The sequence below is a fragment of the Trichomycterus rosablanca genome, chromosome 19 (assembly GCF_030014385.1).
Source record: "Trichomycterus rosablanca isolate fTriRos1 chromosome 19, fTriRos1.hap1, whole genome shotgun sequence".
Classification (NCBI taxonomy): domain Eukaryota; kingdom Metazoa; phylum Chordata; class Actinopteri; order Siluriformes; family Trichomycteridae; genus Trichomycterus; species Trichomycterus rosablanca.
The window spans coordinates 3,511,171-3,529,718 of NC_086006.1; the positions used below are offsets into that span (position 1 = coordinate 3,511,171).

Below are 18,548 nucleotides of genomic sequence, written 5' to 3' on the forward strand. Positions count from 1 at the left end.
CAGAGTCTTGTTCTTTTTAAAGACTGCACTGTACATTTCTGTCAGAAAGTTTAATGTTTGTGTTGTTGTTTTATTACACCTTGCACTAGAAGTGCTGTAGAACATGGGTGGTCTCTTTCAAATAAATAAAAAGTGGTGTCCACATCTAAACAGAGAAGGGTAGAGATGTCCTCAGTTCTTTGCTGTTACTCTTTCTCCTTGTTTATGTGCAGAGGGTGAAATGAAATGTTTAGCTATTCATAGTGCTGGAATCATTTAGGGAGTTTATTTCCAAGGCTGCCTTTTTAGTGATAAATCACACTTTTCCTGACGTTGACTCTTGGGAATCGCATTTCTTCCCTGTCACTGACACCACTGGTGTAGTTTTCTTTGGCTTTTATGAGTTTTGTTAATTTACTAAAGCTCCAGAATGAACTTACCTGCTATTAAAATGCCTCATGTAACTGCCTCCCTTTAATTAATTCCGAGGGGTTTACAAAACTTCTGCGACTGTATCTAATGAAATCTGATAATAACTGAATCGTTCATGGTCGTGTGAAGGCGCTCGGTGTGAGAGACTGAGGAGTGAAAGGTGAGAAGGAGGAGATGACAGAACAGGAAGGGTGTGTGAGTAGATTTTGGGAGGTGAAAAGCGAGTGTGAGGGGTTTTTTAAGGCCCGAGTGTGGAGCGCGCTCAGTGAAGCGCAGGCTCCTAAAGAAAGGCCTCTATTGAGCAGGCTTCCTCCAGATGCTGCACTTTAGCTGCATCCTCCTCCAGGCTACGGCGGCCAGCCAGAGGGACCAGCGGCACAGGAAAGAGAGATAGCAATCTGATAGCCTATCATTAACAGGCCAAATAAATGAAGAAAAAAGGCCCAGCTAAACTGTTGACCTCAGTTACGAGGTTTATTGGTAGAAACATTAGCAGCAGAGGTGTAATTAGCTCACAACTCGGGCTATGAAAGCACATCTGGAGAGTAGCCAATGAAAGTACTAAAACCCACCGTGATAAAAATGTGTATGTGTAAAAGATCTGTTTTACTGTCAGACCCAGGTGGAGTTAGGTGTTCTGTTTGATTGCTGTTCATTTTACTTTTATGTCAGCGTGTGACTTTTAACTCCTTTTAACAGTTCGCATGAGTTTAACATTCACTGTCTGAAACGGCATGAAAAATAAAACACAAGCAAAACAGCCAACATTACAAGAAAATCATTTAGAGATTTTAAGAGTTAATTTTAGTGTTTTTTAAAGTAAAAGACTCGTTTTAAACATGTAATTAGAACATAGAGATTTTACAGCAGTGGCCCCAAACCACCACTCACTTTCTTAACCGCTTATCCGATCAGGGTCACGGGGGGGTGCTGGAGCCTATCCCAATGTTCTTTTCAATGGGTGCAAGGCACACAGTAACACCCTGGATGGGCACCAGTCCATCGCAGGGCAGACACACACACACACCCATTCACCTAGGGCAATTCAGTGTCTCCAATTAACCTGACTGCATGTTAGGACTGTGGGAGGAAACCGGAGCTCCCGGAAGAAACCCACGCGGACATGGGGAGGACATGCAAACAGAACGCCCCGCCTGGGGATCGAACCCAGGACCCTCTTGCTGTAAGGTGACAGTGCTACCCACTTAGCCACCTTGCCACCCCGCACATAAATCTTTTTTTTCTGTTTTATGGACAATCACACTCCTGACGCGTTTGATACATACCTATTTCAGTCACGTGATACCGAAAAATGAAGAAAATGAGAAAAAAAAAGCTCAGGGTTCCCACTGATTCTCCATCATTGGTGAGTAGTGTTGTTATGCACTTTGTGTTTTTTATTATGCTCGTCGCATAACTTTGTGTTAAATCCTTCCACCCCGTCGGTCCATGAAATTCTATCTCATAGCGCAGTTAAAGCCTAGTGGTTAAGGTACTGGACAAGTAAAGGTTGCTGGTTCAAGATCCACCACTACCAGGTTGCCACTATTGGGCCTCTGAGCAAGGCCCTTAACCCTCAATTGCTTAGACAATATATACTGTCTGACTGTAAGTCGCTTCAGATAAAAGCGTCTACACGAAATGTACATTAAATCGGTCCGTGGTGCCAAAAAGGTTGGGGATGCTGTTTTAGAGGATATAAGATGAGTTGCTTGCACTACCAGAGGTATTTTAACCCTGCAAAATCTAAAATTGATTTTTTCATATTAATGTTCACCACACTTATATAAATCTGAATGGTGAATCTTGTTTGTTTACATTTCTCTGCCATTTTGAAGGTTTTAATTTCTTTGCATCTGATTGATGTAAAGCAGCAGGGCAGCACAGGGTAGCGCTATCACTTTACAGCAAGAAGGGCCTGAGTTCAATTCCTAGGTGAAGCGCTCTGTGTCCTTTCCGTGTAGAGTTTGCATGTTCTCCCCGTGTCTGTGTGGGTTTTCTTCAGGGGTCAGGAGTCCAAAGACATGCAGGCAGGTTAATTGGAGCTACTAAAATTGCCCAAGGTGTGAATATATGTGGGTGTGTGTGTGGATGTGTAAGTGTGTGTGTTTGCCTTGTGATGGACTGGCAACCAGTCAAGTGTGTTTTTCTTTTACCCAATGAATTGTACCCACCACGATCCTAAATTGGATAAAGCAGTGGTAAAACAGACTATAAATAAAAAAATATGAAACATGTGTTTGTTAATCATTGCTGTCTTTGTTATTTACATTTTATTTACAGACTATTAAAGTCAACATGGTAATTATATTTGTCATTAAATTTGTCATTATATCTTCCAAAAGTTTATTCCACCCCCGCCAAACTAGCCCAGGTAACATAGCTCACCCAAAACCCATTTACCCAGAAATCCCCTCATCACAGCTCAGTGTAACTCGACCACCTGGTACCTCTGTCTGCAGGTGCGTAGGAATAAAGGTGACATTGCTGTAATACAGCATCGGAATGAATGAATAAATCCATAAACATCAGTGCACCTCTGACTATGAGCAATGACCGCTGCACAGTGACCCTCCCTAGCACCGTGTTCTCTCCCACACTGTTTTAAGGTCCGAGCTGAAAGAATATATCAACTAGAAATAGCAATTTAGGCTGTCGGTCCCTGGAGGAAAAAGCACGAGGAGTGACAGCGGAGCGAAGTAAAACCTGTCCGTGCGGCTCTGAATAATACATGTAGTGTGTTTATTACACACTCAGCAAGGACACACCAGCACCCTGGTAATACTATCCTTTCTACACACACACACACACACACACACAGCCATACGTATGAATACACACAACACTGTCCACAGTTGTATGTAAAAGTTTAGGCACCCCAGGCCTTTAGACATATTTTGTTGATTTGTTGTTGTTTTTTACTTGCATTATTGGCAATTACCAAAGTTTGGACACCCTTTCAGCTGTAAAGTCTCAGAACTCAAAAATGAACTTACAGACTAATTTGGACCTATCAGTCTTTAGGAATTGTCACAAGAATTCTAGAGTAAGTTTATTTATCTGACTATTTAAAGCTACAGAAAATGAATAGATATGAAAATGCTGACAGATATAGATGATAGACGATGGAACTGCTCATATACTGACTAAAGAGGCAAAGCAAAACCCTCCAGAAGACAACAAAAGACCTGCAGGAAGGTTTAACAGACCTGCAACCCCATTACAAAGTAGTCATTTTCTAAAGTTTGCAAGCAATATCTAAAAAAGCCAAAGGCCAAATAACAAGAGCTAAAATCAAACTTTGTATTCAATCATTCAAGTATTTTTGGAGAAAAAAGAAGCCGCATTTGAAATTGCTGAAACTGGAGGAGCAAATAGAATAGACTGCCTTTATTTGTCATATGTATATATGTATATACAGATGTACAGTACAACAAAATTCTTTCTTTGCATATCCCAGCTTGTTTGGAAGCTGGGGTCAGAGCGCAGGGTCAGCCATCATACGGCACCCCTGGAGCAGCGAGGGTTAAGGGCCTTGCTCAAGGGCCCAACAGTGGCAACGTGGTAGAGCTAGGATTCAAACTCTCAATCTTTCAATTAATGGCCCAAAACCCGACCCACTAGACCACCACTGGCCTTCAATGATCATTTCCAAAATGTATATTACCAAATTTAAGAACATAGCTGTAACAGAGCTGTAACTCCTTGATATCAGCGCTAGCAAGAGAGAATTCACAACCAATAATCAGAAGCAGAGAAAAACACACACACATCATTAATGATCAGGTCGTGTGTTCAACAGAGATCAGGTGTGGAGGATGAAGGTCAGATGGATTACAGGCCTGAAAAAGGCTGCGTATGCAATTTATCCATCATGACCAGAGGGCTGATTTAACCACCGACCAACCAGAACCAGAAATGTGCTAAATGCACTATGCTTGTGTCGACGTGTGTGAGAGAAAAATATGTTACTTCTCCATCTTTAACACAGTAAAAAAAAACTAACACAGACACTCCAGCCTGACACAATAATCAAGCAGTGACTAAAACTGAAACTGACCCAGGCTTTAATGAGAACTTGTGTGCGTCCAGAACTGCAACAGCAGGCCAATGGCGCCATCTGCAGGTCTTCCTTCAATTATTACAACTGCATTACAACAAACTGAGTCAACCAAGCACTAAACAAACTTCATCTAAACAAACTACTTTTTTGAAGAAGGTAAAAGTCAACATCAGAAAATAAAAGAACAGGTACAGCTGGTGTTCCTGGTGAACAGGTACATCCACCCGTTTTTGATGACAGTCCTACTTCTTCCAATAAAACATAACAAATTTGATTGCCTTCTGTTTTAATATTTCCTTCTCTACTTGCAATTTGTACTTCTTAAAAATAACATAATCAGATCAGTACACAAACTCACTAGCAAAATGTCATCCTGGAGGAACCATTTCAGAGGACAAAATATAACAATGTGACTGTGGTGGCACGGTGGCTAGGTGGGTAGCACTGTCGCCTCACAGCAAGAAGGGACGGCCCGGGTACTTTCTGTGTGGAGTTTGCATGTTCTCCCCGTGTCTGCGTGGGTTTCCTCCCACAGTCCAAAGACATGCAAGTGAGGTGAATTGGAGATACAAAATTGTCCATGACTGTGTTCAGTATAAACTTGTGAACTGATGAACCTTGTGTAATGAGTAACTACCGTTCCTGTCATGAATGTAACCAAAGTGTTAAACATGACGTTAAAATCCTAATAAACAAACAATGTGACTGACTGTAAAATCTTAAAGGTCATATTTAGAAGAGGACAACTGTTCCTGCAGAACTGACTCATCACTGATCAATCAGAATCCTGTTCTGTCTGAGAGGACATTACTCATCTTCACTGGAACTCCAGCTGCGATGTGAAAAATGTCAATCTAGTCAGTTTCAGTCTTAATAAGAAACAAACGCTTAAAAAACAAACAAAATAAATAAAACTGTAAAGCTTTTTTTATTATTATTATTTTAACCTGTCTGTGCAAAACACAACACATGTTACGTTGTTCAAAAGAACTTTATTATTCTTTCTTTCTTTTCTTTCTTTTATTTATACAGGAAAATTTAAAGCAACATCAAAATATGCCACATTTAAACTGGCCTGGCTCAGTTAAAAACTGGTTTACAGCAGGTTCCTGTTCTGCAGCACAAAAAACACAAAAAGAGACACAACCAACATAAACACCAGAGCATACAAAATGACAAAAACATTTAAACATAGAAAACAGTAAAAACACAGTCCCCTTGATCAAGTTAAGACTCCACTGATTCATTCTTATCAAAATATACCTGTAAATTTTACACATCAATATATGGGAATTGTGGCACAGGACCAGTGCAAAAAGAATCTGAAATGCTTCCTATGTAGTGCAGTATAAAGTCCTGCGATGACCAGGGTATTCTTACCTTGCGCCCAGTGTTTACAGGTGAATCAGGACCCGCCGCGACCTTGACTAGGTTAAAAGGGTTGTAAAAAATTAAATTAAAGTTTTAAAAAAAAATCCCAGAAAATCAATGAATCATACCTAGAAACAAATGACAATTGAAAATATCAAAATGAGAAACAAAAGAGGGCAAACAAGGGTTTTCGTCTATAGGTGGCGACAATGGAGAACAAATCATTGTTTTTAAACGCCACCATCATACTTGCTGTGCATTAATACACGTTTTTTAGATATATAAGTGTGTTAATAAGGAGAAATTACTTGATAAATTGATGAGAAGTCTATAATGAGAAATTGCAAACAAATACACTGTTTTAAGTTTGCTTTGTTTAAATCACAAATAGTTGTACCATGTTTTGTGCAACGATCTGCCAACCTTACTTAGTCTGATATTTATGTAGCAGTCATTTTGTCGCAGTATTATAATAAACAGTTTATTATTTATTTAATTTTATTGTTACAATCAGAATTTATTCTGCCTATAAAAGTTTTTTTATTGCGCACACTTCACTTGGCCACCAGGTGTCACTGTAGTGCAACGTTTTTATAGTTTCGAAAAATCTTTATAATAATATCTATTAAATGAATAAGTTTATTTGATTTGATTTCTAGAAGAAAAAAAGAAACAAAAGGGGGGCAGTATTGGCATCATTTTATTACCGTAATAACTTGTGTGCACTGCAAATAAGCAACAACTACGAGTTTCCGAAATTTATAAAGCGAATGCACCTTCAACTCAGGTGACGATATTGCAGAGGGGGTGTCATCACTTATTCATATATTTAAAAAACTTCCCATAACAACCACCAGCATAAATACTTGTTTAGATGCACCTTATAAATACGTCTAAAATACGTAAGTGTTTAATTAATGCTACTTTCATTTCTAGTAAGGATATTTTCTGAATATTATTTCTACGCACCCCCACTGTTGTTCTCTGTTAGACTCGTCCATGTTTGTGTTTTTTTAATAAATTAGGACGTAACGGTTAAATAACGGTCAGTTTGTAAAGCAGCACATATCGCACGTTGAGTTTTATGTTCGATAATTAACATGCTTAACAAATCTATGTTTTTGGTAAATTCAAGTTATTAACTGCATAGCGTTTTAGTTTTTAATGTTTGTATTGTTGTTGTGTTACTTATAATATGTTTTAATCGACGTTTTTAGCTGGAAAATTGTACTTTACTTTTATAATAATAATAATAATAATAATACATTTTATTTATATAGCGCTTTTCAAGATACTCAAAGACGCTTTACATAAGACAAATAATCAAAACAAATACGTACATACACCATACAAATCATAGTACAAAATCAAAATAGTACATCAACATCAAGAATAATTAAGATAAAAACAAAGAGAGCAGCATAAGACAGTTCATTAAAAATTAGCTAAATTATGAGAGAGAACAACAAATATAGAACAATTTCTTAAAATTAGACAGAAACAGGACAGATTTACATGCAATCAGGAAACTGAAAACTTTACAAGTTTTAGGATCTAGGACTTCACATTTCTGTCGTGATCTAAGTATAAAAACTATTAAAAAGAATAGCAAAAATAAAAGCATTTATTTTGTGTTGTTACAAGTTAAATGCCACTCTGAATAGATGAGTTTTGAGAAGTGACTTGAATTTGGACAGGTCAGGACAATCTCGTAGGTGTTTGGGGAGAGCATTCCATAAAGATGGAGCAGCTATGGAAAAGGCCCTGTCACCCCAGGTCCGGTGCTTGGTCCTAGAGGGTATGGACAGTAGGTTAGCCTCAGAAGAGCGAAGGCTACGGGAGGGAATGTGCTGATGGAGCAGGTCGGTGAGGTAGGATGGGGCCTGATTATGGAGAGCTTTGTGAGTGAATAGAAGAATTTTGAATTGAATGCGTTGAGCAACGGGAAGCCAATGAAGTTTTTGTAGAACAGGTGTAATATGATCACGGGAGCGAGTATGAGTAAGGAGGCGAGCAGCTGAATTCTGGATATACTGAAGTTTTTTTAGGATTTTGTTAGATGTACCATAAAGGATGCTATTGCAATAATCAATTCTGGATGTAATAAAAGCATGAATCAAGTTACTTCATTACTTTTACAAGTTAGCAAGCTGTTAGCCTGGTTTGCTTTCCAATGCTGTAAGTAACTTAATTTACACGTCTCGCAAAAACTTTCTTTACTTCATTAGTTAATAAAACACTCTGCTAAAAGGCTTATTAAGGCATTTTAGCAACTTTTAGCTGTGGTTTTTATGTTGCAAATCTCACAATTTTGGTGGTAGTCTTTCCAATGATGATATGAACACTAACCTTATCTGAGGTGAATAAAGTCCACACTTTTAGGGTCTTTTTGGAAGATTCAAAGTCAATACATTTACATTTTAGGCATTTAGCAGATGCTTTGTGGCCCAACAGCAGCAGCCTGGCAGTGGTGGGACTTGAACCAGTGGCCTTCTGACTACTTGTCCAATATCTTAATCACTAGGCTATGGCTTGTTTTTCAATAATTTTAATACAACTTGATATTAATCATAGCCTAGATATTTATTTTTATTTAAAGAAGATGGCATTATATTGTCAAATTTAATGTGGTGCTAAAATGCATGATTTTTTATTTCTTGATATGTAAAACAGCATTTCTGTCTCTGTGCCTTTTATTACAGTTATTATTTTACCAGTTAGAATTTAGGCAAAATCTGTAAACCAACTCAAATTTTTGTCACACAATGGCTTAAACCAATCAAACCCCATTCAAATGAATGGAGGCTAATGAAATCTCCAGTTCTTATGTACCTTAATGTATATGAATATGTAGCTACTGTGTGGGCCATAGGTCTGAGACCACTAGTGAAAATGTTTCGTTTAGTAAAAATAAACATAATTATTAGTAAAAAGTTACATTAACATAAATTTTAAAATATATTCATGTTAACAAGAATAAGAGTGGCGCGGTGGCTAGGTGGGTAGCACTGTCGCCTCACATCAAGGAGGTCCTGGGTTCAGTCCCCATGTGGGGCGGTCCGGGTCCTTTCCGTGTGGAGTTTGCATGTTTCCCCGTGACTGTGTGGAGTTTCCTCTGGGTGCTCCGGTTTCCTCCCACAGTCCAAAGACGTGCAAGTGAGGTGAATTGGAGACACTAAAATTGTCCATGACTGTCTTCGATATAACCTTGTGAACTGATAAATCAGGTGTAATGAGTAACTACCGTTTCTGTCATGAATGTAATCAAAGTTTAAAACATGACGTTAAGATCCTAATAAACAAACAAACTTTAAACCTGTAAAAACAACTCCAGTTTTTACTCAATGGCTTAAACCAAAGCTTCTGGCACATAAAGTCAAATATTATTGGCTAAGCCTTTTCATATGATACACAAAACCCCTGACCAAACCCCTTAAGAATTAATATAGGGTAATGAAACCTCCAGTTCTTATATATCTTCATTATATTTGTCCTAACCAAATCAAACAGAAATATGAACATGTAGTAGATGCTGTGTGGGCCAAAAGTCTGAGACCATTAGTGAAAATGCTTCTATTAGTAATTGAGCGAAAATTCAAAAAGTTATATTAACATGAATTTTGAAATGTATTTATGTAAACATAACTTTTGAATTTAGTATTGTGCATGTTCATATTGAGCATAGGTGGACAAGAACTGCAAATTTAATAACAATCAAGCTTCTGATGAGCAAATACTTTATTAAGATAACAGTCAAACTCAGCTGCTTCTTGTTGGAGTCTCAGATGAACGTGAGGGCCCAGTAAAGCACGATGGTGATTATGTGTAGAGCAGTGGAGTTCATAACAGAGCCTGGCGAGAAAGATTTTGTCTGCATCTCCTGTGTCTCATTAATCCATGCTGAGTAGCGGCTAGCGCGGGTATACACGCCCGGTTTCCTCAGAGTGCCACAGTCCGATCCGTGACTCGTTATGCCATAAAGGTAGAATCTCTCCGTGTCTTCGCTGTAACATGACAGCGGTCCACCACTGTCACCCTTAATGTCACAGAGGTTAAATACATTTCATCAGTGTTTAATTGATATTGTTATAATTAATAAGTGTTAGAAGTTCCTGAAATGTGAAATACCTGACACGTATCCACCTTTCCACTTTCTTTTCCAGCACAGAGCATGTTTTCGGTAATGTGGCCTCTGTACCAGTCTCTCTGGTTGCACATAATAGTGTCGATGAGCTCCACCTCAGAGTCACGCAGTGTGTCCACTAATTTTCCTGAAGATACGAAGCTTTTTAATGTCTTAAGATGTATATTATAAATATACTGTATATATTCGTTAGCTTTGCATGGGAGCCAACAAGTGGAAATGTTAATACTTTCTGTGGCCCTATTTTATCATTATTGAAAAATTATAATAAGGATAAACATATCAGCTCTAAATAAAATAATAAATATTAATGTGTGAAAACCAGACCTTTAAACACTGTGCTGCCCCAGCCGCTGACGTAGCACGAGCTGAAGTTCAGGCCTTTTTCCTCCGTCTCATTTTGTAATGTGCAAACAGGCTGCACATGAGCAGTGAAATTCAGTGGGTGGGTGACGTACAGAAGCGCTGCGTCACTGTTGAAACTTGTCATATCGTACTCCTCGTGCACAGTAATTTGTCCCACAGATCGATGTTGGACGACTGTGTCTCGCTTTGACTGAGAGTGCAGTCCAGCTAGAACCTGCAGTCTTGATGTGTCTCTAAAGCAAAACAGGATTTAAAATGATGCTTATAATTCTGAGTATAACAGAACACAGTTTCTCTGTTGTTACTTGAAAATGCTGGTAATAAAACCCATTTAAAAAGCCACAGAAACCCACTCACACCAAAATGCAATTCAAAGTAGCCAGTCACCCTTCTGCATGTTTTTGGTAGACCTAGGGGGTATAGCATTTGGAAATGTATGCCAAACTTCTCACAGTGTCTGGCAGCAATATTTGAACGCAGGTTCCAAGAAACCTGGAGCTATGCAGCACCTACACTACCTGTTGTGCCAAAATGTCATCTTCTGATCTAACTCAATAAAAACAATAGTTAGCATAGTGAGCAGTTTATCTCATGAGCCCCAGTGTTCAAAAGAAGACCTGCTAATTGACCGCTATTATCGAAAACATATCTAATTTGATTATTGAACATAGGATTCAGTATACTGAGAGCATAATTTATAGAGCAAATGAAGCTCGTAGCGTAGCATGTGAGCATATAGTTTTAAACAAAGAACAGAACAAAGATTCTGAACTGAGTAGGAGGACAATCACTAAGCTGATCTTTAAGTAGGTGTGTAATTAAGTATTAAGTGTTAATTTAAGTGTTGAATAAAATAATTAAAGAATGAACACATTATTCTCTTTGTTTCAAAACTGTCCAACCTAAATCAGTTAGGGTTTTCCATGCTTGTTTAGTCTTTATCATTTACAGTATCACTGTAACACAATTTTGGTAGAATTCAGTCAAACAACTAATCTACATAACCAAAAGTATGTGGACATTTTTTTACTGATAAGCTGGTTTTGCATTTTTAGCAACATCTATTGCTAACAGTTATAGAGACACATTGAGAGAACAGGTAATACCGAAGAGCTCTGACTTTTTACAATGCAATGTCATAAGATGCAACCTTCACTATTAAACCAATTTGTTAAATTACTGCCCTGTTAGAACTGCTCTAGTCAACAGTAAGGTCTGTTATGAAGGGGACATTTCATGTCTAGGAGCACAAACAGCATTGCTAGGAGGAAGTAGGCCTCACAAGCAGAACTAGATCAAAATAGGATCACAGAGTACTGAAGTGCATAGTGCACGAAAATAGTTTATTCCCACGATTATGTTCCAAATTACTGCTAAAGGTAACAGCACAAGAATGAATTAATTGGAAGGGTCATAGATTAAGTCAGTTAGGTCTGATTGGAAGGATTAATAGTTTATGATGGCTCTGCTCTTTGTACGGAGAAATCTTAATGATCACCCATGTATATCTCTTAACTGTATGTTCGATGCACAAAGTGAGGTCTGTTGAGGAACTGCTAGCAAGGATTCACCCAAACCTAGTGCCCAATCTGACTAATGCTCTTGTGGCTAAATAAAAGTTATAAATATAGATGAGTGGAGTCCAACATAGGGACACTAACAACATATTAATGAGTGCCCATGCTTTTGTGTGAAAATAATTTTGGTCCGTGTAAAAGCTCGTTCTTGTTTGACAGTATACAAAACATGATTGTAGTAGTCATGTGTTGGTTACCTGTTTGTTTTCTTGTCGAAACAGTGAGCCGCTGTGAGAATCCAGTGGTGGTTGAGAATGGAGCCACCACAAAAGTGCCTGCTCATCCGCTGTATACTAACCTGCCAGGGCCACGCGCCCTTCAGGGCAAAATGCCCACCTACAACACGAGACTCACCAGGCGGACCCACCAGTGGCCTCTGTCCACACTCTGAAAAAATCAAGTAAATGTGATTTATCAATGTAAACGGTCTGATCATATCCGTTCATATAAAATTCCATATAGTGTGTGTAAATACATCAGCAAAATGTCATACCTGGTCCTCTAGCAAATGTTAAACTGAGATAGATGATATACAAAGTAAACCTGTGCATTTTAAATGTTTCTTTTTACAGAATTAATATATTTAAGAGAAAGGATGAGAGTTGAAGAAATATTAAAGACAGCATAGATGGGAGTAGCTGGTTTTATGATGTATCTATGATCACAGTTCTACACACACAGGAGGAAAATGATGTAATCACATTCCAACATCCCAGTGCAGGTAGGTGCAGGTACATGGAGTTCTACAGCATTTTGCTAATTAAGTTTCATTCACACAGAGATTTGTGGGTAATACAAATGAAATCCATCTTGGATGTGTTTAATCAGCCTGGTTATGTATGATGTCGAACATTTGCATATTTAGTTTTGTACTAGACTTACGGGGCTCTGTGTGTCGTTTATTATGGGATCATTGCAGCTACCAGTAACACATAGAGCTAACTGCATCTTCAGTTCATTACACAAATACTGTATATTATTGGACATTTCTTTCATAGAGAACATAGTTGTTACAAACATATCTCAACATTACTGAATAAATCAATATTGAACAAATGATTTAAACTAAATTGGGGTCTGTACAGTTTGAATCACTGATGGGAAAGTAGAGCTGATTGAGTGGGTACCACACAACAACATGGGTCTCAAGGACTTGAGTACATCCCTTGCTTACAGTCATTGGAGAACTGTGATAGCTTATCAGTTGGGGTATTGGACTAATGACTGGAAGGTTGCACCACCAAGCTGCTGCTGTTGGTCTCCTGAGCAAGGCCCTTAAACCTTTAACCACTTGGATTGTGTTTAGCAAGCTTTGCTAAATGTAAATGCAACTGTCTGCTGGGTTTTACTTGTTCTTCTAATGTGAAAGTGGGTTTACTCCAAAACATGCAGAAGGTGAAGTAGCTACTCTAAAATGCCCCTTGATGTTTATTTTAGAGATGAATTTCTTCATACTGAGATTATGATACTTCATACTGATAGTTTTTTGTTTTTTTATCAATATTAAAGCATTAAAGTCACTTGGCAACACACTGAACTGACAATATGTTTCTATAAATTTAGCAACCTTTAATATATATATTTTTAACATTTTGTCTCCATATTAGAGTAATACTGACACAAAATGCTGTTCCATGCATATGTTTACTCAGTTCAGATTACACCTGACCATCTTGTAAATGTTTAAAGTGCCGTCATGTCGATTCTGACTCCTGGTGTGACCTTATGGATAGTGTTTCTCCTGAACATCCTGTTTTCTCTTTGGGTCTACAGGCTTCTTAATGGCTTGTTTATTCATCTAATTGTATCCATCCACCTTGGTACTGGCCATCATCTTCATCATCATCTTTTGCCTTCAACTCTTTTAACCATAATTGTTCTCCAATGAATTGGTTCTTCTTATAATGTGTCCAAAATATGAGAGCTTTGGCTTGATTTTTGGGCTTTGAGTGATTAGGTTTGATTTGATTGAGGATCCATTTGTTTGTCTTCTTTGCTGCTCAAGGTACTGTCAAAAGTCTTTGTCTGTCCATAAAGAACCACAGGGAAAACCATGGTCTGGACAGTCCTGCTGCTTGTTTGGAGAGACAAATCGTTACACCTGAAGATCTTTTTTAGGTTCCTAAATTCTTGTTTGGCCGAATTCTAGTCTGTGTTGTATTTCTGTGTCTACTGCTGGATCCTGCTGTTAACAGTTGATTCAAGTAGGCAAACGCTGTCCACCACTTTGACATCTTCTATATATCAGTGGTAAAGTTAGTGGTCTTTACCTGGATTAATGCAAGCTTGGAATATGCAGTATGGGCCAAACGATTAATAAGATAAATAAGAGTATAGTCTAAAAAATGTAAAATAAATAAATAATTGACTAGGTGGGTAGCACTGTTGCCTCACGTCAAGAATGTCCTGGGTTTGATCCCCAGGTGGGCGGTCCGGGTCCTTTCTGTGTGGAGTTTGCATGTTCTCCGCGTGTCTGCGTGGGTTTTCTCCGGGTGCTCCAGTTTTCTCCCACAGTCCAAAGACATGCAGTCAGGTTAATCGGAAATACCAAATTAACCATAGGTATGTGTGTGAGAGTGTGTTTGCCCTGTGATGGACTGGCAACCCATCCAGGGTGTTTCCTGCCTTTCGCCCAGTGAGTTATTCCCACCACAACCCTGAATTAGATAGAGCGGTGGTAAGACAGACAATGAATAAAGTTGACACCATTATTGCACTCAAATAAAGATTCAAACTTGTATAAATAGGTTTAAAATCCAGGGCTGAGATGCTCAGTTTGCTCTATAAGCAGTGTGTATAGTGAATGTATGCACACTGAGGGGAGGGGAAAGGAGGCAGCAGTAACAACATGGCGACCAACGCTGTTTCTGTCAATTCTCCTCAATATCTGCAGTCCTGCCACGCGTTTCTGAAGAGCTGTTAATGCTGAACAAGTAAGTGAGCAGATGAGATTTCTGTCCTGTGTTTACATGCGTGTAAATTAGTGCAAAGGATGTGCAGCAGATTTAAAGGAATCAGTGCAGTGTTGTTGAAATACAGCATCGTTGCGCACACACACACACACACACACACACACACTGTGTCTATGTGTGTGTGTGAAGGAATTGGTGCGCATTTCTTCCCATGGTGGTATTTGCTGGGATTTCACTGATCACAGTCGCATTTTTTGGCTTTTGGTTGCATGTTCTTTCATAAATTGCACGCCATAACACGTTATGAAAACACACCGTCTGACAAACAGAATTGTATTTAAATATATATTTATATTTCTGTGTATTTGTGTAGTCGAGATCTATTCTTCATTACATAAGCAATTTTGTACATGTAAATTCCACGTCGTTTCCTCTAGATGGCGCGTCTTGCTGCTTTTTAAATGTTTTTTCTCGGCTGCACCATATTAACATTAAATTCATGCGAATTATTAAACTAGATTTTGCATTTTGTTTAATACACAAATAATTCAACGTGCATAACCTAAACCCATCAATACGTGTATAATGGTGAACTCTGGCTCCGAACATAAGCAGAAAACAGCTTAACCTTGGAATTACTTTATATACACGTGTACATTAAAGTCATAAGTGTGTTGGGGGTAATATATATTTTCATTTATGTTGAGATTATTTAACATAGAACATAAGTACAGTTTTTATACAAACAGTTCTCACAGTTACATCTCTTAAGCATGGTGTTAAGTTAACCAGCTTTTTAATCAGTCATATATGCAAATTAGACCTTTTTACACCCATATTTAGTGTACTCCTACAGTCCCAGCTATTTCTAGGCCCCATTTGAGTATCTGTAGCTATCTGTACTGTAATCTGATTATCCTACAATCCACCAAACATCATCTGTATACAGTAACCTGATTATCTGATCACCCACCAAACGACTAATACAACATTCTGATCAGAATAATACAGTCCAGTGTGCATGTTGCAATCCTCTAGTACAGTAAAAACTGATATTATAAGGTTGTCCTGTATGGAATATTTGGATTTGTTGAAATGGATCATATGCATGCAGTGGGGCATCATAGCAACATAACACCCAAATGTGCTGTGCGCAATTGCACCTGCCGTTAATTAGATGGTGAAACACAACGATTAAATGCACATGTGCACAACAAGCATTAGGATTTGTTAGAGGGCAGTTAGAGGAGATAAGCAGGCCTATAGCACCGGTCATATCGCGATAACTATTGACAGTCGGTGTGTGGTGCAGTCCTGCTTGGTGAGTGCAGTGAAGTCAGAGTGGGGCGGACGGAGCGGGTGTGGTAGCAGCATCGTCCACCTTCTCCTAAAAAAATCCTCCTTCGCATCGTCGTCCACGTCTTTCTCTCAACGGATCCTCTATTTTTCGTGCCTTACGTTGACGGAGACCGGGTTTTTACGGGTTTTCCTCTTTCTTTCGGACTGAAAATAGCTACGCGATAAACGCCCTACTGCAGTATTCTGATTTTCGGTTCCGGCGCTGCGACCGTACATTGTGGATGCGTATTTTCACACTGAGTTATGTCAGGATGTTCATGTAGGAGGAAATGAGTCCGATTTGAGTCGTACAGATCGTCTTTAACGAGCTGATCAACTAATATGCAGGCATTTCGGTGAAAGCAAGGTAAGCAAGCTCTGATTGCGCATCGAGTCCGATTTTATGACACCCAACTACATCTGCAGCCTCTGGTGGCGCCTTGTTTGGCTGATATTGTGCTTGTGAACTGTATACATTAGAAATAAAGACATCTGTTCAGATTGTTTTGTTCAGAAATGATTAGACTGCACCAGCAATGCGTTTTAGTTTAAGCATGTTTTGAGAAGCGTTGGCAGCCTGTATTGGACAGGTTTGCACATTGCGCATAGGTAGGCCCAAATCTGCTGTTCTGTCACCTTGTCCACTGCCAGCCCGTGTTATGTAATGCGTGATGCATGTCACAAAATACTGAATGAACGAACATGGATCGTGTTTTGAACATGTAGGTGTCGCACCTGCCACCATCACGGCTTTACACCCACCGACATGGTCGCAAAGTTCCCAACGCACCCACCATCACCTCATGCTAGAATTAGATCGGGATTATGGAGCAATCTGATATAAGGATGGAATGTTTTTTTTCTGTAGACTGTACGTCAGAAATAAAGAGCATCAAGATGTCAGGCAGCCCTGCTGAGTGGTGCTGAGTGGACAGCTCCCATCAGTGAATCCGATCCACTTACTGCTCTCTCCCATCCAAAAATACCACTAATATATGGCGTATGTCTCTGTTGAGGGATGTGGGCTTGAAGTCTTGCATGAACTGCTGCTTATTTCCACATTTTAAAATAGCTTTTACCAGACTTTATATTCGAATAAGCTATACAAGAAGCTCTGGGCACGATTCGTGTTAATTTAGTGGAAGCAATTCTTCAATCTTCACGTCCATATCTTCATTAAATCCAACTGAAGAGATTAATAACACCTTTCTGTCAGTGTTTAGGAATAATACATACTCATTATACTTATAATGTAATTCCTTTTCAGAACTAGTGTCTTTTAGATGTGTCAGGATTTTAATCCAGTTAAAAGCTCTATACTAGCAATCGCCATAATGTACACTTCATTTTTAATGGTATTTAATGTTTTTATCTCATTGTTACTGTATTCTTACTGTAGAAACTAAATTCAAGCCAGGAAAACACCCACAGTTTTATATTTTACTGTAAATGTAAAATGTACAGTTTGTAGAGTGATGAATGTGTGCTTTAATGCCAGTGTAAATCAGTCCCGAAGGCATTAAACATTAAACATTAGTCCTAGACTTTATGGTACATTAAATATTAGCTTAATAATCGTTGGCATTTAAAACTAACCAGGTAGCAAACTAGCACACCCAAGGTAATGTTAGCTTTAGTTATTTGGAAGCCATGCTTAACTGAACTTAAATGATAATTTACTATAACCTTTTTACTTAGTCCTTTTTTTATTTATAATTATCTAATATTTATCACAAACTGTCTAAGGAATATTTAAGCAAAGATTAATTAATATGAAAAGTATTCAGACAATGTATTGAAACATTTATATGACATTTATATTGATAAACATTTATAAAACTAAAATTAGGATTTAATTATTTATGCTGCAAACAAAGGTTTAGTGTAATTTTTTTTTTATTCTAGAAAACATTGCTATTGGTTTTAATGATTTTTCAGAGGCAAAATTACTACACAGCACTTTGCATTGGACCTAAAACATCTCTATGAGCACAAGTGATTTTGATAATCTGCACATGGAACATTCATGGAACCACAAATCATCCTTAGACACATGCACACATGCAGCATGCAGAATTTCACAATATGTTCTCAGACTAATAATAAGAAAAGCATGAGAGTGGATGTAGGATGACCTGAAAGCAGCAGGACCAATAGTATATGCCCAACCCAACAGAAATGAAGGGTTGGGCATACAATCACAAGAACACCATACCCCTAGTAAATTATGCAGGTGGGAGCATCATGATATTAAGCTGTTTTTCTTCATATAATACTGGGACATCACATATCAGAAAATGGAGGGTTTAACAACACAACAACCCCAAACACAGCCTAAAGAACTCAAGACACTTCCTAAATCTTTA

The 18,548-nt window shown here is 38.4% G+C and overlaps 2 protein-coding genes across 2 annotated transcripts in view; one reads left to right on the top strand and one right to left on the bottom strand.

The window, feature by feature from the left end:
* The first annotated feature begins 7,164 nt into the window (after positions 1-7,164).
* Positions 7,165-18,548, top strand: part of scn8aa (sodium channel, voltage gated, type VIII, alpha subunit a) — an 88,477-nt gene continuing 77,093 nt past the window's right edge. Inside the window, exons 1-3 of the mRNA XM_063014881.1 lie at positions 7,165-7,716; positions 12,154-12,332; positions 12,505-12,653. The gene's annotated coding sequence lies outside the window, so the exon portion shown is untranslated. The remainder of the gene's footprint in view (positions 7,717-12,153; positions 12,333-12,504; positions 12,654-18,548) is intronic.
* LOC134333843 (acrosin) lies at positions 9,566-16,927 on the bottom strand. The gene is made up of 5 exons (XM_063016010.1): positions 16,918-16,927; positions 12,130-12,319; positions 10,317-10,588; positions 9,974-10,116; positions 9,566-9,881 (listed from the first exon to the last, which is right to left on the bottom strand). Exons 1-5 carry the CDS (start codon positions 16,925-16,927, stop codon positions 9,627-9,629), a joined length of 870 nt encoding a protein of 289 aa, XP_062872080.1. The 3' UTR covers positions 9,566-9,626.